Source organism: Sturnira hondurensis, unplaced genomic scaffold (assembly GCF_014824575.4).
Source record: "Sturnira hondurensis isolate 20B ecotype Veracruz unplaced genomic scaffold, ASM1482457v3 Scaffold0016184, whole genome shotgun sequence".
In the NCBI taxonomy this organism is placed as follows: domain Eukaryota; kingdom Metazoa; phylum Chordata; class Mammalia; order Chiroptera; family Phyllostomidae; genus Sturnira; species Sturnira hondurensis.
In genome coordinates, this window is record NW_028088815.1 from 4,449,028 (window position 1) to 4,476,755 (window position 27,728).

At 39.3% G+C, this 27,728-nt stretch overlaps 1 protein-coding gene across 22 annotated transcripts in view; it reads left to right on the forward strand.

Annotated features, from left to right (window-relative positions):
• DOCK9 (dedicator of cytokinesis 9) overlaps positions 1-27,728 on the forward strand; it is a 354,977-nt gene that overhangs the window by 187,942 nt on the left and 139,307 nt on the right. For all 22 annotated transcript variants that reach the window (XM_037065816.1, XM_037065821.1, XM_037065829.1 and 19 more), the window contains exons 9-12: positions 634-701; positions 25,377-25,451; positions 26,801-26,941; positions 27,255-27,458. In XM_037065816.1, the coding sequence (XP_036921711.1) occupies positions 634-701; positions 25,377-25,451; positions 26,801-26,941; positions 27,255-27,458 (488 nt within the window). The remainder of the gene's footprint in view (positions 1-633; positions 702-25,376; positions 25,452-26,800; positions 26,942-27,254; positions 27,459-27,728) is intronic.

Below are 27,728 nucleotides of genomic sequence, written 5' to 3' on the forward strand. Positions count from 1 at the left end.
TGTTCATCTTTCATCATTTAATGCCCATGGACTACACCCTTCCCCATTAATAAAAACCACAGGCATCAGAGGAGGGGAAGGTAGACACAGTGTCCTAATATCTTTTGGGCCTCATAATGATGAAAAGTGGCTGAGGAGATGTATGTATGTGTATATATATATATGTATATATACACATACATACATCTCCTCAGCCAATAACATTTTTTCACGTTATATATATGAAATATATATATATTTATATTTAGAAGAATATAAAATTTTACATATTTTCAATATATATATATATATTCTTGTCCCACCAAAGATTCTGAAGACTCTGACTGAGTTGGTCTGGGGAGGCTTGATTTTTAGCATATCTGTTGGGTGTGGCCCTGTGGGGATGGTGTTCATGTCTATTGACAGTTCTAATTAGACAGTATCAGTGCTGTACCAGCTATCAGACGTTGAACTCTCACCATTGGGCCAGGGCATCAGAGTATTTATTTAAAGCTCCAGGGTATTTCTAAAGAGCATTCAGAGTTGAAATCCAGTGTGTTCAAGGGCACGTATGAGAACTGACCTTCTTCGTCCTGTTTTTCAAAAAATTTGTTCAACTGTAAGTGACTCAGGTAATCTGTTTTGCCATTTTAGATGATGAACAAAGCAAATTGGAAGGTTCTGGTTCCGGTTTAGATAGCTACCTGCCTGAACTAGTCAAGGTAACATCATCTTAAATCTTCTGCTCTTTATAGAATGATCTGGAAATATGAAGAGGGGCCCCCCAAGACCCCCAAGTTTATTTATTTATTTTTAAGCATTTTTAATTTAATTATTGTTCAAGTACAGTTTTCTGTCTTTTACTCCCATCTCAGCCCACTCCACCAAGTGCTTCCCACCTCTCTCTCATTTCCACCCCCCTTAGTTTTTGTCCATGTGTCCTTTATACTTGTTCCTGTAACCCCCAAATTTATTTATAAAAAGTTGTGTATTTTTACATGTTTAAACTTAAGTCATGTTCAAGAATTTTCCATTTGATGCAATACACCTATCAAGAAGTTTTTTCCACTGCTCAAAACAGTTTTTGAATTCGTTGATTTTGGTGCCTTTTAGTGCTTCTTCTGTTTTTTTGTTTTACCTTTTCCACATTGGTGAAACATTTTCCTTTGAGGATTTTTTTTTACCCCAGAAAACAAAAAGTTGCTCCCGGAGAGATTAGGTGAACGGGGAGAGTGGGACACAGGGTTCATGTTGTTTTTAATCAAAAACTTAGCTGAATATTCAGCTAGGAGTGGGCAGCTGCACTCATAAATCACCTATCATGAAATGGACAAATGCATTGAAAGAGTCTTCAAAAAAAATTCACTGAAGCTGAATGCAGCCTTTCACAACAACACCAGCTGGTACAGTGATACAGATGGGTTTCTAGAACAATCGCCTAGTGGGGAATCCTGTACTACAAAGAGTCCTCCCTTCAGAAGATAATTTCAGGTTTTTGGGGGTCCCCCTGTCCTATTTCTCGTTTCTTCTGTTGAAATGCTTAGCAGCAGTTACATTGCAGTGAATGACATTGTAGTTATTATAACTCTTCTAACTTGAATATGTGCTGAGGTGAAATACACTACTGACCAGAATCGAATTTCAGTCTGTTTTCCGGAAAGTGCCTTACAAAATATTCAAAGGATTGTTTTATTATTTTTTTATGTCAGCAGTGTTCATTCAGTGTGCTGCAAGAATTTTTAAAACATCCAATACCTTACTATTTAGTCAGGGGCATTGACCTCCTTTTCCTTTGATTGTCAAAAAAATGACAACAGCAATCACAACACTAGCCAGTTGGTGTGAATGAATCAAAATTATAGTGCTTTTTGTGTCAGATCAGCAAAAAACATTTTTTGTCATCTGCAGAATTTTAGTAATTCCTTTGTATGTCATGAAATGAAAAAGGTTGAAAAGTTGAAAAACACTTTAAGTGTTTTTCCCTCCATAATATTAACATCATATTACAAGTATTAAAGAAATAACCAAAATACACAGGTAAATGTTCCCATGGTAATGAAATACTGTGTTCACATATACACGCCCTTATTCAAGTCAATAAACACAGTTTAAAAGATGATGGGTCCATGTTAATCTTGCCACGAAACCAAAGAGGGGGTTGCCTGTATGATATAATTGTTTGTGGGTTATTTGGAATGGAAAAAAGTTACACCTGGTATTGTTTATAATTTTGAGAAATGTACAAGTTACTGAAAAGCACAAAGTCAAAACAACCATGTTCCTGCCACCCAGATTCAACACTTGTTACTATATTATCAGCTTTCTTTGTTTAAAGGAAGAAAACATCAGTTATAAAGTTCTTTTTAAACATCATCCTTATTCCATTCCCTTCTTTTCCTGCAACCTCAGAGACAACCACTATTAAGAGTTTTCTGGGATTACTTCCATTTACTTTTTATGTCTTTACCAATATATCTATTATAATGATATATACAATTGTGTTTTGTATGTTTAAAAATGTTCTATAAATAGTAATGTATCATTCTACACTTGCTTTTATTTTTAATTCAGCATTGTTTTTGAGATTTATCCAAATTAGTATATAGCTCTAGTTCAGCCCTGTTATTGCATTGTGTGAGCATTTTATATCAGCTGTTGTGTTATTTCCAGTTTTTTCTCTTCCATTGTCACAGTGAATATTCTTGTACCTCCTTATGTGCATCAATGAATGATTTCTTTTTCAAATGAGAGAAGTATCTTTGTGTTCTCTAGATCTTTATATTCTTACTCTGTTACAGCCTTTTTATTCTTTTCCCCCCTAGTACAATAAAATACAGACTGTACACACCCACCTCTTAAACACTGTAATAGAAGACATGGTTTCTCCATACACAATTATAAATAGACTAGCATTCAGCATTGACCTTTAGTTTAAATAACATGGTTCTTCTAAATTATAAAATCTCCTTCCCAGGCTAGGACTTTAGAATATTGTTTTTCTTAGGACTTGACTGTTAACCACAGTATCTTTTTAGCACCTGCCTATTACAGCTAATTTTAGTGCTACCATTGTAACTACTTTTTAGGCTGGGAAGAGCTTTGGTGTGTGTGTTTGCTTTTCTGTGTTATGAACTTTCGTGTATCATAGTTTGCATTGAGATTTTTTTATTTCTTCAGTTTGGGGCTTCATAATTTCTCAAAGCAAAAGATTTGTTGAAACAGATAATATATGCAATGCAATTTATAATTCAAAAAGTAACTTTCTATGCTTACTGGGTGAACACAAGGGATACCTAAGAGAAGACCTATTATTATATTTGAGCCTAATGTCGTTTAATTAGTAATGTTTTTTTTTTCCCTGTGAAGACATCCAGGAATGGTGCTCTTCTTTCGTCATTGCCTACTACTATTTAGCCAGCATAATTCAGAATTCTTTTTTCCTGAGACCTAGGGAGACTTTAAAGATAAAAAATATATGTACACGCACACATTTTTAAAAAAAATCTGGGTCACATAATGTTGAGCTAAAGAAGCCTGATACAAAGCCTGACACAAATACACACACACACACATATGAGTATATATATGTATATGTGTGTATATATGTATATGTGTGTATATTCTTTTAAAATATATATGCGTAACATATTTGGAGCTATTTTCAAATTGTGAGTTACCACTAAACTAGCTGAAGCTGTTTTAGTTGGTAAAATCAATTTAATTAGTTTCAACCACCATTTCTTACTTTTTTTATTTTTTATTCTTTCTTTTATTGAAATACAACTTACATAGAGTAAAATGCTCAAGTATAATACTAATTATACAGCTTGGTGGATTTCACATTTGTGTACCCACATAACTACCATTCAGATCTCAATATATAAAACATTTCCAGCATCTCAGAAGACTGTCCTGTACCCCCCTCCACGCTGATATTCTCATTCTTTTGACCTCTATCATTGTAGATTAGCCTCAGCTATTCTGGACCTTCCTGTAAATGGAATCATTTAGCATGCACCATCTGTCACATTACGTGACCCAGATTTTTTTAAAAGAATAGAATTTGGTAGAGAATATTAAAGTACACTACTCTTAATGAGGATGGATATTACTTTATAGCTATAGATATAGATACAGATCTTGTGTGTGCATTGGGTTGTGATATAAATATATGTTTTACTGTGGGTCATGGTGAAAGCCAGACAAATGCCGTGTTGTAAGGGACTAAACTGCTGTTTTTCCCCCTCGGCTCTCAAGTGTTTTAAAGATAATTTGATTTAGGAAGGCAGAAAGAGGAAGAAAGCCATTTTTCAAAGGAAAAAAAGAATAAAGCAAATTAAGATGTATTATTGTTCACTCATTGTGCTGCCATCATGCTTGTAGGTGGCAGGTGGCCATTGGTGATGCCTTTGTGGTGTGCGGTGTAAGGAACCCAGAGTCTGTGTCCCGCTCTCAGGTCTTTCACAATCCAAGGCTTCTACTGGGACTGTGGTTTTGGCTGTTTCCAGCCCCATCCAGTGTATCTAGGGTGGTAATAATTTGTATCTATTAAGAAAACAGGGATAACTGGTCATCCTGCCTATACAAGGAATGGATTCAGAGTGGAAAGGAGAGGGGAGAGTCTGGAGGCATAAAGCTGTGCAAGGAGGGGAGTTTAATCAGGGATGAAGAATAAAGTGGTCAGTACCAGGGAAGGAGAGTATAAGAAAGGTCCAGCAGGTGATTAGGTCACAGTTAAGATTTTGAAGAAAAGAACAGAACATGATGGGCAGGCAGAAGTTTGTTAAAGGTGTAACTCCTTTTCTGTTTCATTTATCCCGTTACCCTAGCGTTTGTTTTCCACTGTGATTGAGACATGCTCAAACAGGATGTGAGTGACAGGACATTGTTTAGTACAAAAATAACTAAGTCTCATTCTGGAATATAATGGAGAGGTCCTTTACATGCGGTAGGGATGACATGGACTTCGGTTTTCAGAATATTTTGTATATTCTTAGCCCTTATGTTGTTTGTATATTTACTACTGAACATCATTATTATTTTATTAGGTGACATGTTGTATTTATCCTAAACCTTGTTCTTTTCTTCCAGTTGTCCAGTGTGGAAACAAACATGTTTATTGTGAATTTAACAGCATTTAATAGTATCAAAATACTTATTCTTAAAAACATTTTTATTGACTATGTAAAGTATACAATTAGTCAACCCTTCAAAGTCTATGGTAAATATGATCAAATTGTAAACCTGATTGTTATTTGTTTAATAATTTCTTTCTCTGGTTGCACTTAAATTAGATAACATTGGGATGTATATTGTCTCCTTCTGTAAAGACAGTATTAAGAAAATCCTCATGTTTCCAATTTATATTTTTCTCCTCCACCGCTTTTCTATTTTTTTAGCTTTTTAAAAAGTATGTTTTATTGATTATGCTATTACAGTGTTGATCCAGTTTTTCTCTCCCTTTTATCACCCTCCTTTCATACACACTCCAGCATTCCCCCACGCTTGGGTTATACATACAAGTTCTTTGGCTTCTCCATTTTCTATACTATTCTTAACCTCTCTTTGTCTATTTTGTACCTGCCTATTGTGCTTCTTATTCCCTGTACATTTTCCCCACATTCTCCCAATCCCTACTGATAACCTTCCATGTGATCTCCATTTCTGGAATTCTGTTCCTCTTCTAGCTGTTTGCTTAGCTTTTGTTTCTGTTTTTTAGGTTCAGTTGCTGATAGTTGTGAGTTTGTTGTCATTTTACTGTTCATAGTTTTGATCCTCCTCTATTTCTTAGATAAGTCCCTTTAACATTTCACATAATAAGGGCTTGGTGATGATGAACTTCTTGCACTTGACCTTATCTGGTGAGCACTTTATCTGCCCTTCCATTCTAAATGAAAGCTTTGCTGGATAGAGTAATCTGGGATGTAGGTCCTTGCCTTTCGTAATTTCAAATACTTCTTCCCAGCCCCTTCTTACCTGTAAGGTTTCTTTTGAGAAATCAGCTGATAGTCTTATGGGAACTCATTTGTAGGTAACTGTCTCCTATTCTCTTGCTGTTTTTAAGACTCTCTCTTTATCTTTAATCTTGGGTAACTTAATTACGATGTGTCTTGGTCTGTTGCTCCTTGGATTCAACTTCTTTGGGATTCTCTGATCTTCCTGGACTTCCATGTCTATTTCCTTCACCAAACTAGGGAAGTTTTCTTTCATTATTTTTTCTACTAGATTTCCAGTTTCTTGCTCTTTATCTTGTCCTTCTGGCACCCCTGTGAATGCTGGACCTCTTGAAGTTGTCCAGAGGCTCCTTAAACTATCCTCATTTTTTTGTATTCTCTTTTCTTCTTCTTGCTCTGTGTGGTTGTTTTTTGCTTCCTTATGTTCCAAATCATTGATTTGATTCTTGGCTTCATTCACTCTACTGTTATTTACCTGTAAGTTGTCCTGAATTTTTATTAGTTTATCCTTCAGTTCTGACTGGATCTTTTTTATGCTGTTGAGGTCCTGGCTAAGTTCCTTTAACATCCTTATGACCACCATTTTGAACTCTGCATTTGATAGATTGCTTATCTCCCTTTTGTTTAGTTCTTTTTCTGCAGTTTTAATCTGTTCTTTTATTTGTGCTATGTTTCTTTGTCTACTGACTTTGGCAGCCTCCCTGGGTTTGTTTTTTTTATTCCTTTCTAACTGATTTTTTAAATTTATTTATTTTTTTTATTTATTTTAATTTTAATTTTTATTTTTATTTAATTCTTGTTCAAGTACAGTTTTCTGTCTTATATTCCCAGCCCTGCCCTCCTGTGCTCCCCACCTCCCTCCCATTTCCACCCCCGACCCTAGTTATTGTCCATGTGTCCTTTATACTTGTTCATATGAGTCCATCCCCTTTTCCCCTATGATTCTCTCCCTTCTCCACTCTGGACCCTGCCTGTTCCGTATTTGAGTGTCATCGGTTATATTTTGCTTGCATGTTTGTTTTGTTCTTTACATTCCTGTTAACGGTGATTTCATATGGTATTTGTCTTTCACCGCCTGGCTTATTTCACTCAGAATAATGCTTTTCAGTTCCATCCATGATGTTCAAAGGATAGGAGCCCCTTCTTCCTTTCTGCACCATAGAATTTCATTGTGTAAATGTACCATAGTTCTTTGATCCAGTCATTTACTGATGGGCATCTAGGTTGCTTCCAAGTCTTGGATATCGTAAAGACTGCTGCTATGAACATTGGTGTGCATAGGTTCTTTTGGATTGGGGTTTCAGGGTTCTTAGAATATACTCCTAATAGTGGAATTGCTGGGTCAAAAGGCACATTGACTTATAGTTTTCTTAGAAAATTCCATACTGTTTTCCATAGTCGTTGTACCAGTCTGCAATCCCACCAACAGTGAACTAGGGTTCCCTTTTCCCCATAATCTCTCCAGCACTTGTTGTTTGTTTCTTTGTTTATGATAGTCATTCTGACTGGTGTTAAGTGGTATCTCATTGTGGTTTTAATTTGCATCTCTGTGATAGCTAGTGATATTGAGCATCTTTTCATGTGTCACTGGATCCTCTGTATGTCCTCCTTGGAGAAATGTCTGTTCAAGTCCTATGCCCATTTTTTAATTGGGTTGCTCATCTTCTTTGAGTGGAGTAGAGTGAGTTCTTTATATATTTTGGAGATTAAACCTTTGTCTGAGGTATCATTGGCAAATAAGTTTTCCCAAGCTGTTGCTTCTCTTTTTATCTTGATAATGTTTTCTTTAGCCATACAGAAATTTTAATTTTGATGAGATCCCATTTGTTTATTCTTTCCTTTATGTCCCTTGCTCTAAGGGACGTATCAGTAAAAATATTGCTGCATGGAATATCTGAGATTTTCCTACCAATGCTCTCCTGTAGAACTTTAATGGTGTCAGAGCTTATATTTAAGTCTTTTATCCACCTTGAATTAATTTTGGTGTATGGTGTAAGTTGGTGCTCGAGTTTCATTGTTTTGCATGTCCAGTTCTCCCAACACCATTTATTGAAAAAGCTGTCTTTACTCCATTTTATGTTATTGCCCCCTTTGTCAAATATGAATTGACTGTAGAGAGTTGGGTTTATTTCTGGGCTCTCTGTTCTATTCCATTGTTCTATGTGCCTGTTTTTATGCCAGTACCAGGCTGTTTTGATTACAGTGGCCTTGTAATACAGTTTGATATCAGGTATTGTAATCCCTCCTACTCTGTTCTTCTTTCTCAAAATTGCAGCTGCTATTCGGGGTCTTTTATGGTTCCATATAAATTTTTGAGGTGTTTGCTCTATGTCTGTGACATATGCCATTGGCACTTTAATAGGTATTGCATTGAATCTGTAAATTACTTTGGGTAGTATGGCCATTTTGATGACGTTGATTCTTCCAATCCATGAGCATGGTATATGTTTCCATTTGTTTGTGTCTTCCTTGATTTCTTCCTTCAGTGTTGTGTAGTTTTCTGCATACAGGTCTTTTACCTCCTTGGTTAGGTTTATTCCCAGATATTTTATTTTTGTTTTTGCTATATCGAATGGGATTTTTTTCTTGATTTCTGCTTCTGCTGTTTCATTGTTGATATACAAAAATACCTTTGATTTCTGGATATTGACTTTGTATCCCACTTTTTTGCCAAATTCATTTATTAGTTCGAGCAGTTTTTTGGTAGAGGCTATAGGCTTTTCCATGTACAGTATCATGTTATCTGCAAACAATGCCAGTTTTGTTTCCTCCTTTCTGATTTGGATGCCTTTTATTTCCTTTTCTTGTCTGATTGCTGTGGCTAGAACTTCTAATACTATATTGAATGAAAGTGGTGAAAGTGGGCAACCTTGTCTTGTTCCTGATCTTAGTGGAAAAGCTTTTAGTTTTTGCCCATTGAGTATGATGTTGGCTGTAGGTCTTTCATATATGGCCTTTATTATATTGAGGAATGCCCCCTCTATTCCCATTTTTCTGAGTACCTTCATCATAAATGGGTGTTGTAACTTATCAAAAGCTTTTTCCGCATCTATTGATATGATCATGTGGTTTTTGTCTTTGCTTTTGTTTATGTGGTGTATTATATTTATTGATTTGCAAATATTGAACCATCCTTGCATCCCTGGGATGAATCCCACTTGGTTGTGGTGTATGATCTTTTTGATGTATTGTTGGATGCGATTTGCCAATATTTTATTGAGAATTTTAGCGTCTATGTTCATCAGTGATATTGGGCTGTAGTTTTCTTTCTTTGTTGTGTCTCTATCTGGCTTTGGAATTAGGATGATGCTGGCTTCATAAAAAGAGTTGGGGAGTTTTCCCACCTTTTGGATTTTTTGGAATAGTCTGTGAAGAACAGGGGTTAGCTCTTCCTTAAAAGCTTTGTAGAATTCTCCTGTGAACCCATCTGGTCCAGGGCTTTTGTGTGATGGTAGTTTTTTGATTACTTCTTCAATTTCATTTGCTGTTATTGGCCTGTTCAGCTTTTCTGCTTCTTTTTCATTGAGTTTTGGAAGATTATATTTTTCTAGAGATTTGTCCATTTTACCTAGGTTTTCAAATTTCTTGGCATTCAGCTCTGCATAGTAATTTCTTACACTCCCTTCTATTTCTGTGGTATCAGTTGTAATCTCTCCTCTTTCATTTCTGATTGTGTTTATTTGCGTCATCTCTCTTTTTTTCTTGATGAGCCAACTCAAAGGTTTATCTATTTTGTTTATCTTTTAAAAAACCAAGTCCTGAAGTCATTGATCCCTGGAATTGTGCTTTTAGTCTCTATGTCATTTAGTTCTGCTCTGATCTTGGTTATTTCCTTCCTTGTACTTGCTCTGGGCTGTCTTTGTTGTTGTTCCCCGAGTTCTTGCAGGGTTCAGGTTAGGTTGTTTGTATGTTTCTATCTTCTTTAGGTAAGCCTGTATTGCTATGAACTTCCCTCTCAGGACTGCCTTCACTGTGTCCCATAAATTTTGGGTTGTTTTGAGTTCATTTTCATTTGTTTCTGGAAGTTTTTTGATTTCTTCCCTAATTTTGATCTTGACCCATTTGTTGTTTAATAACATACCATTCAGTCTCCATGCTTTTGGGTGTTTTGGGTTTTTTGCTGTGGGGTTGGTTTCCAATTTCAGTCCCTTGTGATGAGAGACAATGCTTGGTATGATTTCTATTTTCCTGAATTTGTTGAGGCTCGTTTTCTGTCCTATAATGTGGTGTATTTTTGAAAGTGTTCCATGTGCATTTGAGAAGAATGTGTATTTAGCTTCTTTGGGATGGACTGCTCTGTATATAACAATTAGGTCTGTTTCATCTAGGGTGTCATTTAATTCTGCAATATCTTTGTCAATATTTTGTTTGGAAGATTTGTCCCTTTTTGACAGTGGGGTGTTAAAATCCACTACTATAATCATGTTGCTGTCAATGTCTTTTTTGAGGTCCTCTAGGATTTTCTATATATATTTGGGTGCTCCTATGTTGGGTGCATATATATTTATGATGTTAATGTCTTCTTGGTGGATTCTTCCCTTGAGTATTATGAAGTGACCTTGTGGGTCTCTGTTTATGGCCCTTTTTTTGAAGTCTATTTTGCCTGATATGAGAATTGCTACCCCGGCTTTTTTTTCTTGTCCCTTTACTTGGAACATTTGTTTCTGTCCTTTCACTTTTAGTCTGTGGTGGCCTTTAGACCTGAGGTGGTTCTCTTGTAGCCAGCATATGTGTGAGTCATGCTTTCTTATCCATTCAGCTATTCTGTGTCTTTTAATTGGTGCATTTAATCCATTTATGTTTAAGGTTATTATTGAAAGAACTTATTCATTGCCATTTATGTACCTGTGTTCCTCTCCATCTCTCTCTTTTCCTTCCTTTCCTTCAAGCACCCCTTTTAGTAATTCTTGTAGAGATGGTTTTGTGGAAGCGTATTCTTTTAGACCTCTTTTGTCTTGGAAGCTCTTTATTTGGCCTTCTATCTTGATTGAGAGCCTTGCTGGGTACAGTAGCCTTGCTTGTAGGCCTCTGTTTCTCATTACTTGGAATATTTCTTGCCATTCTCTTCTTGCTTGGAATGTTTCCATTGAGAAGTCAGTAGCCAACCCTATTGGGACCCCCTTGTATGTTAGGTCCTTTTTCTCCCCTGCTGCCTTTAGGACTTTCTCTTTGTCTTGGAGGTTTCCATTTTAATGATGATGTGTCTTGCAGTAGGCCTCTTCGGGTTACACCTGATTGGGACTCTCTGTGATTCCTGGATTCATGTGAGTTTATCTCTCTTCAACTTAGGAAAATTTTCAGTTATTACTCTTTCAAGTAGGTTTTCTATCCCTTGTTCTTCTTCTCTTTGTGGTATTCCTATTATTCAATTATTATTACGTTTCATATTGTCTTGCATTTCTCTTAAATTCTTTTCATTTTTTCTGATTCTCTTTACCATTACTTGTTCCATCTGGGAGATTCTTTCTATCCTGTCTTCGATCTCACTTATGCGATCTTCTGCCTCATTGATTCTATTCTTCATACCTTCTACTGTGTTCTTCAGTTCAGAAATTGTATTCTTCATTTCCTCTTGGCCTTTGCTGATGGTTTCTATTTCCTTTTTCATGTTGATATAATTTGCAGAGTTTTCATTGTAGCTCCCCTGTAGTTTCTGGTAGCTCGTTGTAAGCTCTTTGAATTTCCTGATAACCAGTGCTTTGAATTCAGTATCTGATAGTTGACTTGCCTCTATTTCATCTAACATTCTTTCTGAGACTTCCTCCTTTTCTTTCATTTGGGGATTGTTTTTTTGTCTTCCCATTGTTTGTGATACTCTTCTTGTTGTCCTCAGCTTCTTGAATTGCTCTGTTCTGGTTCCCTGGGTTTATGGTGTGAACTCGTGTGGTAGAATGCCTGTGAAATTCAGTGGTGCAGTCTCCTGCAGGTATCTTGGTGTTCTCCACTTCCACCTACTCCTCTTGTTGTTTTCCAGCTGGTCAAACCTTTTCTTCTGGTCTCACTAGCTGCAGTAGCCTGAGAGGCTATTAGAGTGGCATTTCTCTCTTCTCGGTGAACTCAGCTGGTCTCGCCAGTGCCTTCCCAAGATCCAGACTGGCGCCGCTCTCCTTCACTCCACTGAGAGCAGGTTTTTCCCCAGGCTTCCCAGCCCTGGCCTGGCGTGAGGGTGGGCACTGTCAGGCAGGCTTTCCTGGTCTCCCAGGCTTGGACTTGGGCCTTTCCCAGTGCTGTGGCTGAACACACAGGATCACTCACAATTCTTCCAAGCTGGCAGCCACAGCCTGACTCCTGGTGCTTCTCAGTCTGCGCCTGGTTGAGTAGGGACGGAGCTGGCAACTGGCGCTCTTCCAGGGGCCCTGCCAGTAGCCTGTAGCTCCCCGAGACTGTGGAAGCACCAGCTCAAGTCCTGAGATGTCAGTTCCCCATGCCGGCAACAACAGCCTGACTCCCCGTGCTTCTCAGTCTGCCCCTGGCTGGGTAGGGATGGAACTGGCAACTGGCATTCTTCCAAGGGCCTGCCAGTTGCCCGCAGCTCCCCGACACTGTGCGAGCGCCGGCTCAGGCTACTGGGAATGCAGGGGCGACTCAGTTCCCCAAGCTGGTAACCACAGCCTTACTGAATGGGTTATAAGTGCTCTCTGGTTTGCTTTCCCATGCCCACTCCTCTCTCTGCCACTACAGGCAAACCGATCTCTCCTGGCGTTTTCCAAACTGTGCCCTGCTGGTTAGGGAGGGTGCCGGTGAGTAGTTCTCTCCAAGGATTGTTGTTGCCCGCCCTTGGCTCTCAGGGACCGGGTTGATCCAGCCAGACCCCTAGTGCGGCCTGTCGAAGGGCCTGCAGCCTCTGCGATCTTCCCTCCTACCTTGATGATCTGCCGTTGTCCCCTCTCTTCAACCTCTGGTCATTCAGTGTGTGCTACACTTTCTGGAGTCATGCCTTCCTATATGCTGTGTCCCTGTTGAGTATCTGCTGCTCTCCTCTGCAGATCACTCTGGTTTTTCTTTGGTGGTTGGAGGGAAGTGAAATCCTTTGTCCTATTCTGCCGCCATCTTCCCTCCTTCATCTAGTATTGTTTTTGAGGCTTCCTTCTTTCCTTTCATTGGGGAGCTGTTTCTTTGTCCAACCGTTGTTTGTGAGTTTTTTCTTGTTAGCTTCACCTTCTTAAATTCATTTGTTCTGGCTTCCTGGGTTTATGGTGTGAACTTCTGTGGTATAATACCTATGAGAGATTCAGTGGTGTAGTCTCCTTGATCTCCCCAGCTCCCTAGTCTTGGGCTTTCTTTACTTTAGCTCTGAGTTTGTCTTTGGGTTTTTGTTGTTTTGGGGTCTTTGTTTTGTGGGTCCTTCCCACCAGCTGATGAACTGATGGTCCCTTCGTCCACTACCTGTTTTAATTTGTTGTGCTCGTGTGGGCTGGTTGTGTTGAAGCTAGTTCTTGTGTACAGGGTTTTAAGGATTCTGTTTTGCTCTTGTTCAGTTGTTTTCCCTGGGTAGTTTCTTCACTGTTTAGTTTTATTTCCAAATAGGCCTTGGGTTGAAGTTTGTGTGGTTTCTACTTTCTCCTTCACCTTCTTCTGTTGTTAATCTGTTGGTAGTTCCTTTGTTGTTGCGTTTCCTCGTCTAGTGGGTATCCTGGTGTTCACCACTTCCACCTACTCTTTTTTTGTGTGATCAGTTGGAGGGGAAGGCAGAGTGGTTTACGACAGCAGGAGAGTATTCTATGATATTTACAGTAGCAGCTGGTAGAGAAGAGATAGGAGATCCTTTGGCTATGTATAGTAATAACTGTAACCTTCAACCCAATTAGCCACTTTTTGGAAAGGATGGAAAGAAGATAAGGGTCTCGTTTGGGAGGAAAGGGTTGTGAGTTTGATCTAGAAAGCAGTGAGTTTCAGGGCGGCCAGATTCTGAGGTAAGGTAAGAATAAAGGATGGTAAATAGGTGTAGTGTGAGAGAGAATAGAGTTAATTACTACAGTATTATATATAGTTCAGGCAACAATGAAGTGGGCTAAGATCTGCGGGAGGGTGTGTTGTGTAGTATTTATAATAGTATCTAACAGCTATGATTTACAATAATATTAGAGCAACAATCATATGACAGAATCTATGAGATACCAAGATTAGAGAGTATTGGACCTTCAGTTGTGTGCTAATGGAACAAGGGAAAGTAAAGGACAGTAAATCAACAATAGTCTATGAATGAGGGGACAGGGGAAACCTGTCAAATGATACAATATATCCAGCCAAGGCGAAGAAAAGTATACAGAATGAGGAGGAATACAAAGATACTATTAAAATAAAAGATGTAAGAATAATGAAAAATAGTGAAAAAAATAAGAAATATTCAGAAACTTTTAGTTTTTCTGGTATAGCAAAGTGAAATTTGACTCTACTGTTGGGATGCCTCCTCTTTGGGTCCAACTCTGGTGTTTTTGCAGTTCCACATTTTTTTTCTCACTTATGTGTTGGAGGGGAAAGGCAGCACAAGAGAGGAAAAAGCAGTAAGTTTGGCAGGAAGGGAAGAAGGAATAAAACAATAAAGAAGAGGGAGGGTAAAGTTATTGAAAGATAAAACAATAATAAAGTTAATAATAAAAGATTATTTAGAAAAATAAAACAAAACAAACAAAAAACCTGTTGTTGGTTTCCAGGTGGCCAAACCGCTTTTTCTGGTCTTAATGGCTGCAGCAGTCTGAGGGGTAATTGGTGTGGCCTTTTTCCTTTTTCAGTGTACTCAGCCAGTCTCAGGAGCGCTGTCCCAAGATCCAGACCAGCTACTCTCCCCAGAGCCCCACTGAGAACAGTCTTTCCCCCGGGAATCACCATTGTTGGCTGGGATGTGGGTGCACGCTCTTGGGTAGGCTTCCTTGGTCCCCCAGGCTTGGGTGCATATTTTTCCCAGTGCTGTGGGAGAAAGCAAGGGCGACTCTCAGTTCTCCCAAGCTGATGACCATGGACTCCATCGGTGATCAAGACTCCCCCTTGTTTGCTTCCTTGTGCCCATTCCTCCCTCTGACACTTCAAGCAAATAGGTCTCAGTATTTTTCAGATTTCGCTCGGCCAGGTAGGGAGGGAGCTGATGATCCTGCTCTCTCCCAGGGACGATGCTGCCAGTTCTCAGCTCCCAAATAGTCTGTGGCAGACCTGGCCCGGGCCCTACGCACCCACCCTGGCAGAGGCGGCTGCTGTGGCCTGCGGTCTCTGCGCTGGTCCCTTGGACCTTATTGACCTGCAGCCGTCTCCTCACCGTCTGGTCTTTCAGTGTTCGCTACTCTTTCTGGACTGCTATTTTCCTATATGTTGGGTCACTGTTGGCTATTTGTTTTATTCCTCCACAGATCGGCCAGGTTTTTCTCCCATGCGTGGAATTCCCAAAGTGGAAGCCTTTGTCCTATTCTGCTGCCATCTTCTCCTATCTCTCAGACTGGCAGTGGACAGGATCTCTGGCCTGGTTCACTTGTCCCCTGCTATAGTTGAAGGCATATGTGAACCCTTCAACCAGTTCCTCCATGATTTGGCACTGGAATTCTGTGGAGACGGTCATCTCCTCCTGCTCCCCATGTAGAGTATTTCTCTATTCTTATATTATTATTTTTCTTTTTTAAAAATATATTTTATTGATTATACCATTACAGTTGTTCTATTCCCCCCCTTCATTCCCCTCCACCCACACCCTCCCTCCCCCACCATTCTCCCCCCCTTAGTTTATAACCACGTGTCTCAAGTTCTTTAGATTCTATATTTCCCCACTATTCTTGCCCTCCCCCCTATCTATTTTCTACCTACTGCCTATGCTACTTATTTTCTGTACCTTCTCCCCCCTTCTCCTCCTCCCACTCCCCTGTTGCTAACCCTCCATGTGTTCTTCATTTCTATGGTTCCACTCCTAATCTAGCTGTCTTCTTGGTTTGCTTTTGTTTTAGGTGTGGTTAATAACTGTGAGTTTGCTGTCCTTTCACTGTTCCTATTTTTCATCTTCTTTTTCTTATATAAGTCCCTTTAGCATTTCATATAACAAGGGCTTGGTGATGATGAACTCCTTGAACTTGCCCTTATCTGAGAAGCACTTTATCTGTCCTTCCATTCTAAATGAAAGTTTTGCTGGATAAAGCAATCTTGGCTGTAGGTCTTTGGATTTCATGACTTCGAATACGTCTTTCCAGCCCCTTCTTGCCTGTAAGGTCTCTTTTGAGAAATCTGCTGACAGTCTGATGGGTACTCCTTTGTAGGTGACTGTCCCCTTATCCCTTGATGCTTCTAGGATTCTCTCCTTCATTTTAATCTTGGCTAATGTAATTATGATGTGCCTTGGTGTGTTCCTTCTTGGGTCCAACTTCTTTGGCACTCTCTGAGCTTTCTGGATTTCCTGGAAGTCTATTTCCTTTGCCAGACTGGGGAAGTTCTCCTTTATTATTTGTTCAAATATGTTTTCCACTCGTGGCTGTTTCTTTCCCCCTTCTGGTATCCCTATAATCCGGATGTTGGAACGTTTAAAGACGTCCTGGAGGTTCCCAAGCCTCTCCTCATTTTTTTGAATTCTCATTTTTTCATTCCTTTCTGTTTTGATGTTTTGTTCTTCCTCGTGGTCCATTCCATTGATTTGAGTCCCAGTTTCCTTTCCATCGCTATTGGTTTCCTGTGCATCTCCCTTCATTTCAATTAATTTAGCCTTCATATGTTCCTCTAATTTGTGACTTTGTTCCTCTAATTTGTGACTATAATCTACCAGTTCTGTGAGCATCCTGTTAAATAGTGTCTTGAATTGTGCTTCTGAGAGGCTGGCAATTTCTCATTCGCTTAGAGTTATCGCCTCTGGGGTTTTGAGTTCTTCTTGAGCCATCTTTTGGACTGTTCGTGCCTGTTACGTAGCAGGATCAGAGCCCTAGGTGTTCACCAGAGCAGGGCAACTCAGTCGTTGGGTTGTGGCGTTGTATGTGGGGGCAGGGTCACAAAGGGACAATGGCTTCCCGTCTGCCATCTGCCGCCGTGGCCCCAGCGCCGTAGCCAGCACCGTCACCAGGCCCACCCATTTCATTCCACTGCACTCGAGTGTGCCACGGCCATCAGCCCTCCACCACTGGGTTCGCCCCCCGGGGCCTGTGTGGTCCGTCTCACTGTGCGCGAATGTGCGACCGCGGTCAGTCTGCCCCACACCCCGACTGGTTCTGGGCTGCCTTCGCACCTAGGTCGGGGGATCTGTCCTGCCTGACCCAGCTCTGCTGCTGGCTCCGCCTCTCTTACCGTCCCCGTTGAACGGTTCGTAGTTGTCGGACTTCCGTATAATTCCGTTTTCTGGTCTTTGGGTGTGTCCTAGTTCTCCAAACCTTTGTTGTGTTCAAACTTGGTTGTGGGAGAGGGCATAGTGTTTCCACCTATGCCTCCATCTTGGCGGAAGTCCTAGATGCCTTTCATTTCTTTTTCTTGTCTGTTTGCTGCAGCTAGAAATTTCAGTACTATGTTAAATGAGTGGTGAAAGTGGACACCCTTCTCTTGTTCCTGATCTTATGGGAAATGCTTTTAGTTTTTTCCCATTGAGTATAATCGTCATGGTAGGTTTGCTTTATATGGCCTTTTATGTTGAGGAATGCTTCCTCTAGTCCCACTTCACTGAGTGTTTTTAATCATAAATGGGCACTGGATTTTATCAAATGCTTTTTAGCATCTGTTGATATGATCATCTGTTTTTTGTCTTTCCTTTTGTTTATGTGATATATTGTGTTTATTGATTTATGAATATTATACCATCCTTGCATCTCTGGAATAAATCCCACTTGATCATGGCGTGTGATCTTTTTAATGTATTACTTGATCCAGTTTGCCAATATTTTGTTAAGGATTTTAGTATCTATGTTGATCAGAGATATTGGTCTTTAATTTTCTTTGTTTGTTGTGGCTTAACCTGCTTTTGGAATTAGGATTATACTGGCCTTGTAAAAAGAGTTTGGAGTCTTCCCTCTTCTTGAATTTTTTGTAATAGTTTGAGAAGGATAGGTGTTAATTCTTTGAGTGTTTATTAAAATTTGCCTATGAAGCCATCTGGTCTAGAGCTCTTATTTGTTGGGAGTTTTTTTTATTACTGCTTCAATTTCATTGGTCATTATAGGTTTATTCAGGTTTTCTGCTTCTTCATTTGTTTCTGGAAGATTGTATGTTTCTAGAAATTTATCCATTTCCCCCTGTTTGTGCAATATGTTGGACACAGGTGTTCATAGTAATTGTTTATAATCCTTTTTATCTTTGTTTTATCAGTTGTTACTTCTTCTCTTTCATTTCTGATTTTATTTATTTAGGTCCTCTCTCTTTTTTTCTCCATGAGTCTCATTAAAGGTTTGTCAATTTTGTTTATCTTTTCTAAGAGTCAGTTCTGAGATTCATTGATTCTTTTGAATTATTTTTAGTCTCTATGTCATTTAATTCTGCTCTGATTTTGATTATTTCCTCCCTTCTACTTGTTCTGTACTTTGTTGTTGTTCCTCTGGTTTACAGGTGGCAAACACAAGGCCTGTGGGCCCAATCCAGCCCTACACCTTGTTTTATGTGGCCCAGCACCTTGTTTCTATCTGGTGGCAGCACCAAGCTCCTTACCCCTAGTTAAGGAGTAAGTTATATTTATTCTGTCCTAAAATAACATTCTGCCTTTTGAAGGCAACAGGCTGATGTGGCCCCTGGGGAAATTAAGTTTGACACCCGTGGGCTAGTTCTTTTGTATGCAGGGTTAGGTTCTTTGGTTCAGATTGTTCTGTCTCCTTTAGGTAGGTCTTTATTGATATGAACTTACTTCCCAGTACTTCCTTCGCTGCGTCCCATAGGTTGGAGTTGTGTGTTCATTTTCATTTTTTTTCTGTGTACTTTTAAATTTTTTCCTTGATCTTTTTGTTAACTTATTTATTATTTAATGACATGTTATTTAGTCTCTATGTATTTAAATGTTTTGGAGGTTTTTCCTTGAAGTTGGTATCTAGTTTCAAGACACTGTGATTTAAGAGAATGCTTGATATGATTTCAATTTTTTTTTTATTTTCTTAAGGGTTCTTTTGTGTCCTACCATGTGGTTCATCTTTGAATATAATCCATGTGTTTTTGAGAAGTATATATGTATTGCTTCTTTGGAGTGAAATATTGTATAAATATGAATTAGGTCCATTTGATCTACAGTGTCATTCAGTGCCACTGTGTCCTTGATTCTTTGTTTAGAAGAGCTGTCCATTGTTGACAATGTGGTGTTAAAATCCCCTACAACAAAATCCCCTGTGTTGCTGTCAGTCTCTTTCTGAAAACCCTCCTGGATTTTCCTTGTATATTAAGGTGCTCCTCTGTTGTGTGCGTGTATGTTTACAAGAACATATATATCTTCTTGCTGGACTACTGCCTTAAGTATTTTGTAGTGATCTCTTTTGTTTCTTGTTAATTGCCTTTGGCTTAAAGTTGATTTTGTCTGATGTGAGAATTGCTACCCCAGCTCTTTTTCCATGTCCATTTGCATGGAATATTTTTTCCATCCCTTCACTTTCATCCTGTGTGAATCTTTTGTTCTGAGGTGGGTCTCTTGTAGACAGCATATATACAGGTCCTTTTCTCATATCAGTTCAGCTACCCTATGTTTTTTGATTGGGGCATTTAATCCATTTACATTTAAGGTTATTATCGATAGGTGTTTGTTGCCATTTTTTTTTTTACCTTTTTACCCACATTCCTCTTTTTCTCTCTCTCTCTTTCTCTTTTGTCTTTCTTCTTCTTCTTCAAGCAGTCCCTTTAGCATTTCTTGTAATCCTGGTTTAGTGGAGCTGTATTCTTTTAGCCTTTTTTTTTTTTTTTTTTTGTCTAGAAAGTTCTTTATTTCTCCTTCCATTTTGAGTGAGAGCATCACTGGCTAGAGTAGTTTTGGTTGCAGTCCCTTGCTTTTCATTACTTGGATTATTTCTTGCCATACCCTCTGGCTTGTAGTGTTTCTGTTGGGAAATCAGCTGATAGCTTTACTGGAGCTCCCTTGTATGTTACTAGCTATTTCTCCTGTGTTGCTTTTAAGAATCTCTCATCTTTAAATTTTTATTGTGATGTGTCTTGGAGTGGACCTCTTTGGCTTCGTCTTAATTAGGGAGACCCTCTTTGCTTCCTAAACTTGTGTGACTTTTTCCGTCACAAGTTAGGGAACTTTTCTGTCATTGATTTTTCAAACAAGTTTTTCTATCTCTTGTTACTTTTTTTCTCTTTCTGGTATCCTTATGGTGTGAGTATTGTTACATTCTATTGTCCCCAAACTCCCTTAAACTATCCTCATTCTTTTTTTTTTTGTGGGTTTTTCCCCCATTTTATTGCTCTGACTTGGTGCTTTTTTTCTACTTTGTCTTCTAACTTGCTGAATATGAAATGACTAAAGGAAAGAAAATGATTTTGAAAAGATAGAAGGGTAAAGAATAAGAGTAAAGAACTAAAATTTTGAGGTGAAGAAAGGGCGAAAAATAAATTTTAGAGTAAAAATAATAACATAAGGGAAGGCAGAAAGAAAAATGGAGTAAGAAAAGGGAAGAATATATTATGAGATTTGAAATAAAAAAATACATAGTGAATTAGTGGGAACAAATTTGAAGAAAAAGAAAAGAATGTTAAAAAAGCTATGTGAAAAAAAAAACATGTAAACAATGAAAAAGAATAAGGTGGAATTCATCTCAGCAGAGATCAGTCCTTGGCCTCAGACCTTTTTCTTGGGTTTCCTACTCTGGTAGCATCAGACACCATCCCAGGTCTAGCTCTAGGCAGCCTGTTCAAGGCTGTAAACAATCGATAGTCTGTGACTGTCTCCTTCAGGATTGGCTGTGTCTGGGATGTTTCTTACTGCTCTGCCCTGCTGGCTTTTCATCAGCACAAAGCCTAGGAGTTGGTCATCCAGCATACAAAATAACTGTAGTTACCACCTCCACCTGCCTTTTTCTGCAGTCTTGCCATTAGTCTTAGCCTTACCACTGACCCATCTGTTTCCAAGAGGACTTCTGGTGCAATTGAGAGTCTGGGGGCCCTGAATCTCCCCTTGGAAACACTGTTCAGACTTCAGGGAAGATGGTGGGTATTTTTCCTCTGCCCCTGCACCAAACATCTTGGTGTGTCCCAAGTTATCTTCTGTAATGTATAGTTTCTGGTGAGTAAGCTGTCAGTTTCATGTGAGGGGCCAATTTGTGTAAAGGGATCAGTTCTTTCCTGCCTGGTACTGATGGCAGCGCTGTATAAGAGCCAAGGCTGGGCAGGCCCCTGAATTCACCTTGCTGTGCCATTTCTGCACAGCTGGTTTTGGTGGAATAGAGCCTAAGGAACCAATGTGTCTTGTTGAGGCTGAGAACATTTCTGAAGGGACCCCCCTGGTGTCTCCCTTTCTGTTCCCTGCAGATATGTGCCTAGCAGGGGGCTCCTAAGCCTAGCTGGACTACTTTGCATGAAGGAGATGGACATGCTTTTCCCTTCCTAGATTTTTTTACTCTGTGGGGGTGGATGGGTTCTGCCTGGCTGCAAAGGATCTCTGGTGCTTAGCTCTTGCTTATCTAACTCCCAGGCCACTGTCTTTGCAGGAAACACAATCCAGAACTCTGTTCTCTGCAGCCCCTGGAATGCTAGCTGAGCTGGGTTGGGCCCAGCAAACCTCTTGTTGTGCAGTTCTATGAACTCCCTGCCCAGCTGTATTTAGTGGGAACAAAATAATGCTTTCAGTCTAGTCTCTTTGCTGGCAGAGCAGCTATATGCATGATCTTTTCCCAGCCACTTTTCAGCTCCTTTTAAAAAAGACTCGATGTGCTATCTATACCACAGTACTGTGTTACTGTCTAGTTCTCTGCACAGATCCCCTCCTCAGAAAGCAAAATGTTTCTTGTGATCACAGCTGGCTGCAGCCTGATGGTGTGTGTGTGTGTGTGAGTGTGTGTGTGGCCTGAGTCTCCCATACTCCATATATCCTCCTGAGTCTCCCAGTTAGGGTTGGGATCCATGTGTGGGACTAAGGCCATCCTAAATGTGTGTTTAGGATGATACCTAGCATAGTAGAGATATTGGCTGTTATCAATATTAATTTTTATCATCATGATCCTTTCAGATGTTTATTATTCCCTGGCTCTGGGAGCTGGTCCTGAGCCTCATTTACTTACCCTCTAGATTTACTTCGTTATTTCTTCAAACATGATTTATTGGGCATACCCTCTGTTTAATGCAGCCTAGGCTTTTTAGAGAGATGGGAGGAACATTAAGAAGCTGAGCTTGCTTTTTATCTATCTCATAGCAGAGCTGTCAGTGTATAGAAGGTGTATTGTAAGTGCTTCAGTTATTTTTAGCCTAAAGTTGTCCCTTCTTTCCCCTTAAATGGTTTGTCCAGAGAAGACAGTATCTCTTGGATATTAGTGGATACTAGTGGCAACATCAGGATGAGTCTCTTTTGGTTAGTTGTTGATTTTTTTTCTTTTTATGTGCCTGCATCTCTGTTTGTCTTCTGTCTGTGGGGAGCTCGTAGCAGTCATTCTTGCTTATTCATTTCTCATCTCCTAACACAGTCAGCTTGAGACAACAAGCATTTTTCAGAAAGGCACAAAGAATTGCCTCTACATTAAGAACTGATTGCTCTGCTTCAGTGTCTGAGACCATAGTATTCACCTTTGTTGAAGGACTCAGTAGAAATTCATGAGTAGAATGCATTACTGTTGGTAGTAGCTCACAGCACTTCATACTGATGTTTTTGTTAGGAAATATTATGGCCCTGTGCAAAGTAAAACAAATTCTTTGATTTCAATAAAGTAGATTCTGTGCGCACATGTCCTAGCTCTTTTTTATTTGTTTTTTTTATTGTCACCAAAGGATTTTTTTCATTGCTTTTAGAGAGGGAGGAAGGGAGAAAGAAAGAGAGAAACAGTGATGTGAGAAACATCGATTAGCTGCCTCCTGTGCATGCCCAGTTTGGGGTTCGTTTGTACCTGACAGAGGATTGGACTGCCACTCAGGGCTGTGCCCTGACTGGGAATTGAACCCACAGTCTCTTCAGTTATAGGGTAATGCTCCAACCAATTCAGCTGCACTGGCCAGGACTGTTCTGGCTATTTTGATGTGAAAAAATTGGAAGGATGGTGGGAGCCTGCTCAGCCATAGGCATATGTTCCTTTGTAAGCATGGACAGGTGATTTGTAGGAATCATCCTTAACCTCCAGAAGCCTGAAAGCTTTCGTAGATAGCATCAAGATAAACTTTGTTGTGGTGAGAAACTTGAGCCATCTTCTTGTTCACTATTTTTACTCAGAAATGAAAATGGAGTCCAGGGAGGCAGACTGGTTTGTTCAAATTCACACCACTAGTCAGTGACTGAACTATAAATAGAATCCAGTTTGTTAGTATCCTGGTGGTCATTTCATTTTGCTAGACCTGTGGACAGTTGGTAAAATAGTTATGATAGAATTTGGGCCATTGCTAAGAACCTGTTATAATAGTTGCATGCCTGAGAAAATTAAGACAATGCTCAATTTCTTATTAGCCATGATTAGAAATGTAATATTAGACCTAGGTCAGCCACCAGCAGAGAGGACAAAATACCCTCTGCACTGTGGCTGTCACTGACCCATCACATGCTGAGATGTGACAGATGTGACTTCTGGTCTTTGCAGAAAGTATGTAAGACATTCTATTCTGACTCTATAAACTTAACCACTGAGAGTGAAAGTAACAAGAGCAGCATATAGATTAGGGGCACCAGGGGTGAGAAATAATGTAGTTGGAGATGACTTCTGTCTTGTGGATATCTTAGAATAGGGGTGTCAAACTAATTTTCACCAGGGGCCACATCAGCCTTGTGGTTGCCTTCTAAGGGCCGAATGTAATTTCAGCTCCTTAACAGTTAAGGAGTAGTTACATTTATACAGTCCTAAAATTATTTCAGCCCTTTGAAGGTAACCATGAGGCTGATGTGGTCCCCTGATGAAAATGAGTTTGATACCCCTATCTTAGAAGCTGCTTCTTTCTGTTCCCAGATCCCACTTCTCCATTCCCCATCTTGCCACCATATATCTCGTTCCTTCAATGGCTTCTCTTCTCCAAGTCTGTGATTCCCACCTTCATCCCTACCTTGTGCTCAAGTTCTGTTTCTCTAGCTGTATACTGGATGTTTCTAGATGGAAATCCCCCAGGCATCTCTAGACTCTAATGTATCACCTACTGCATAGACTTACTCTTCTCCTTAATTATCTATCTCAGTTAATGGAGTGACCAGTAAGCAGGCTACTAAAGCTGGGAATGTGGAGTGTATTATGGGCCTTGCTGTGAAATGGAGAGGCAGTTTTGATAACCCAGGAGAAACAATGGCCTCCTAGTCTTTCTTCCAATCTGTTTCTTCAGCCCTATTCAAGTGATGCTTCTAAAATGCAGAACTTGTTATTTTATTCCTTTGCTTAAAATACTGCAGGATTTGGGTGGAGGGGGATTTTGAATGAAGTTCTAGTCCTTCACATACATCCCAAACTCATTTTCCTTTACTTTTTCCACTATGCCCACACATTCAGTCATAGCAAATGATTTAGTAATTTGTCAGATGTGACTTTCATCTTTGTTTCTGCAGTACCTCCTCCTAGAATGTCCTTCTCTCCTTTTTTGGCCAAATGTTCTGGTACTTCAAGGTAGGTCTTCCCTCTTGGAGCTTTTTTCTGACTGCCCCTCCTGGTCCAGGTTAGCACTCACAGTATCTTATGTTTTCTTTTGCAATTGTTGTTGCCTGTTTATATTGTCTTCCTAACCAGTGTTCCTTGGGGGCAGGAACTTCATTTCACTCATGTTTGTGTCCCTAGTGCCTGGCACACAATAGGTGCTCAGTAAATATTTATTTAATGAATCAGCAATGCCCCCTCCATGCCCCAGACACCTATGGCTGTCCTTCAGTGTCTGCTGTGGTTTTCTCTATCCTGACATTGAAAACGTATTCCTTTCTCTTCTGTAACTTGTACCCTCAGTCTTAAGTGGACCCTAAATTTTCTAATATCTGAGCTCATTTTCATACTCAGTATCTATCCATGCTATGCATCTTATTAATTCAACTAGAATGTTTGTTTTCTTCCTTTTTGCTATCTAAATTCTACCGTTTTTTTCAAAGCCTGATTCCTATTCCATTAAATTTTGAAGCCTTTATTGATAGTAATAATTATTCTCTTTTACTCTCTTTGTATTGGTATTGACTCTCCAGTTGATTATCAACATCATAAGCCAGGGATCAGATATCACTAACCTCTCTTCCTCCCCAAGCAGTGTCACTGTGTGCCAAACTTGACAGTCTGTCCTTGTTCGTCAACATGCAGCTAACTCCCCAAGCTGAGGACAGTCATTTAGCAACCTGGCTCTTCAGGATGGGGCAGCTTTCAAACATACTTAGACACGCCTGTGAGAAAAGGGTCATATTTTAATATAATTTGTATTTTTTGTTCATTTTGTTATTAGAGTACCCGAGAAGCAGAAATCAAACTGAAAAGTGAAAGCAGAGTTAAACTTTTTTATTTGGACCCAGATGCCCAGGTAGGAACTGTTTTAATGTTTCAAATTTAAAACTAAGTTTGAGAAAGAAAACCTTTGACAGGTTATTTGTTTCTTTGTTTATTTTGGACTTACAAACAATATAGTAACAAGATGGGAAATCAAGGGGAATAGGAAAAATAAAAAGAACCTATAATCTTGTCACCATAGAACTAGCATTGGGAATATTTAATTTTCAATAGATTGTTGAAAATTGAGACAGATTTATCCAGAGACATAGTCAAGAGCACAGAGAACCTATAATTTACCCATAAAATAATATTCAGAAAATAACAATCATCACTGCAGATGCCCAGTAGACAGTGCTATTTTCTGACTAGCAATTCAGACTTTTTTCCTTCCACTTAACATTTGTTATGTTTCTTCACAGAGTGCATAGCCGTATATACTTTTTTTAAAAAAGATTTTATTCATTTATTTATCTTTTTTAGAGGGGAAGGAGAGAGGGAGAGAAACATCAATGTATGGTTGCTTTTCTTGCATCCCCTGCTGGGAGTTGGCCTGCAGGGAACCGGCCTGCAACCCAGGCATGTGCCCTGACTGGGAATCGAATCGCAATCCTCTGGTTCGCAGGCCCGCACTCAATCCACTGAGCTACGCCAGCCAGGGCCTACTTTTTGTTTTTTGACAATGTTTTAGTTATGATAAAGTATGTGTAACATGAAATTTACAATTTTAATTCTTTTTAAGTGTGCAGTTTAGTGGTTAAGAACATTTATAATGCTGTGCAACTATCACCACTATTCATTTCTAGAATTTTTCATCAGCCCAAAGAGAAACTCTTTATCCAATAGACAATAACATCCTCATTCTTTCCCATCAACCCTAGAAACCTCTATTCTACTTTTTTTATTTTTAAGTATATTTTATTGATTATATTTGTGAATTAGCCTATTTTAGGAACCTGATATATGTGAAATCTCATATTTGTCTTCTGGGTTAGGCTTGTTCCACATACCATAATGGTTTTAAAGTCCATCCATGTTATAGCATGTGTCAGAATTTTATTTTATTGTGGCTGAATAATATTCAATTGTATGTATATATCATATTTAGCTTATTCATTCATCTGTTCATAGACACTGAGTTACTCATAAGCATAATTTTTAAGATCTGTATGATGACACATTAAGTAGATATACCATCATTTTTTACCATTTTTATAAACTATATACATTTATAAAATATTAACACTATTGCGAGTAATGAGTGTTATATAGCTTTCCCATATGGCAGTTTCCTTAGGATGCTGTACATTGATAATGGGATGTTTTTAAATGTGAGCATAATGAACTTACATGTTTGCTTTTTTTTTTTTTTTTTTTTTGAAGAAGCCTGACTTCTCATCAGCTGAACCAGAAGTGAAGCCATTTGAAGAGAAGTTTGGGAAAAGAATTCTTGTCAAGTGCAATGATTTATCTTTCAATTTGCAATGCTGTGTTGCTGAAAATGAAGAAGGACCTACTACAAATGTAATTTTTAAGAAGGTTTTTTAAATAATAGCGATTTCATGTGTGCCTATTGCACATTGCAGTCTGGACATGAAATTCTAATCCTGGTATCAGTGAGGTACAATGTGTAGATCAGGATGTGGGGGGAGGTTGTTTAGCCTGTAGGGACAGGATGTTTGTGACAAAGGATAGGGATCAAGTTTATTTTTCTCTAGCAGTAATTTATAGCAACAACCATAAATAAGTCCAATAATCTCTTCTCTGATAGCAGCATTCTTGTTTTCCCCAAGAGTCTGAGCCATAGCGATGGTCTGGGTTGTTCTGTTTTGTTTAGGTAGAGCCTTTCTTTGTTACTCTATCCCTGTTTGACATAAAGTGCAACCGCAAGATTTCCGCTGATTTCCACGTGGACCTGAACCATTTCTCAGTGAGGCAAATGCTGGCCACCATATCCCCAGCTCTGTTGAATGGCAGCGGACAGAGCTCACCTGCCCTTCAGGACATCCTTCATGAAGGCGCCATGCAATATCCGAAGCAGGTGGGGGGCCTGAGCCCAGTAGTCATACTACTGAGATGTATCTTACACATGCTATGTATGTACATAGAAACTTTGTCATGCAAACTTTGTCACCTCCATAAGGCGGTGAGATGTTGATTATATTGACAAACTATCTAATTAGACAGTAAAAGCAAGCTGAGAGAAGTGGGTTTGGATTTCTCATTTTTTTCCCCTAAACTTTCTGCTAGTTGCCTTCCCCATCAAATAGCTTATTTGAGTAAATGATAAACTGCTGAGCAGTTAACCAGT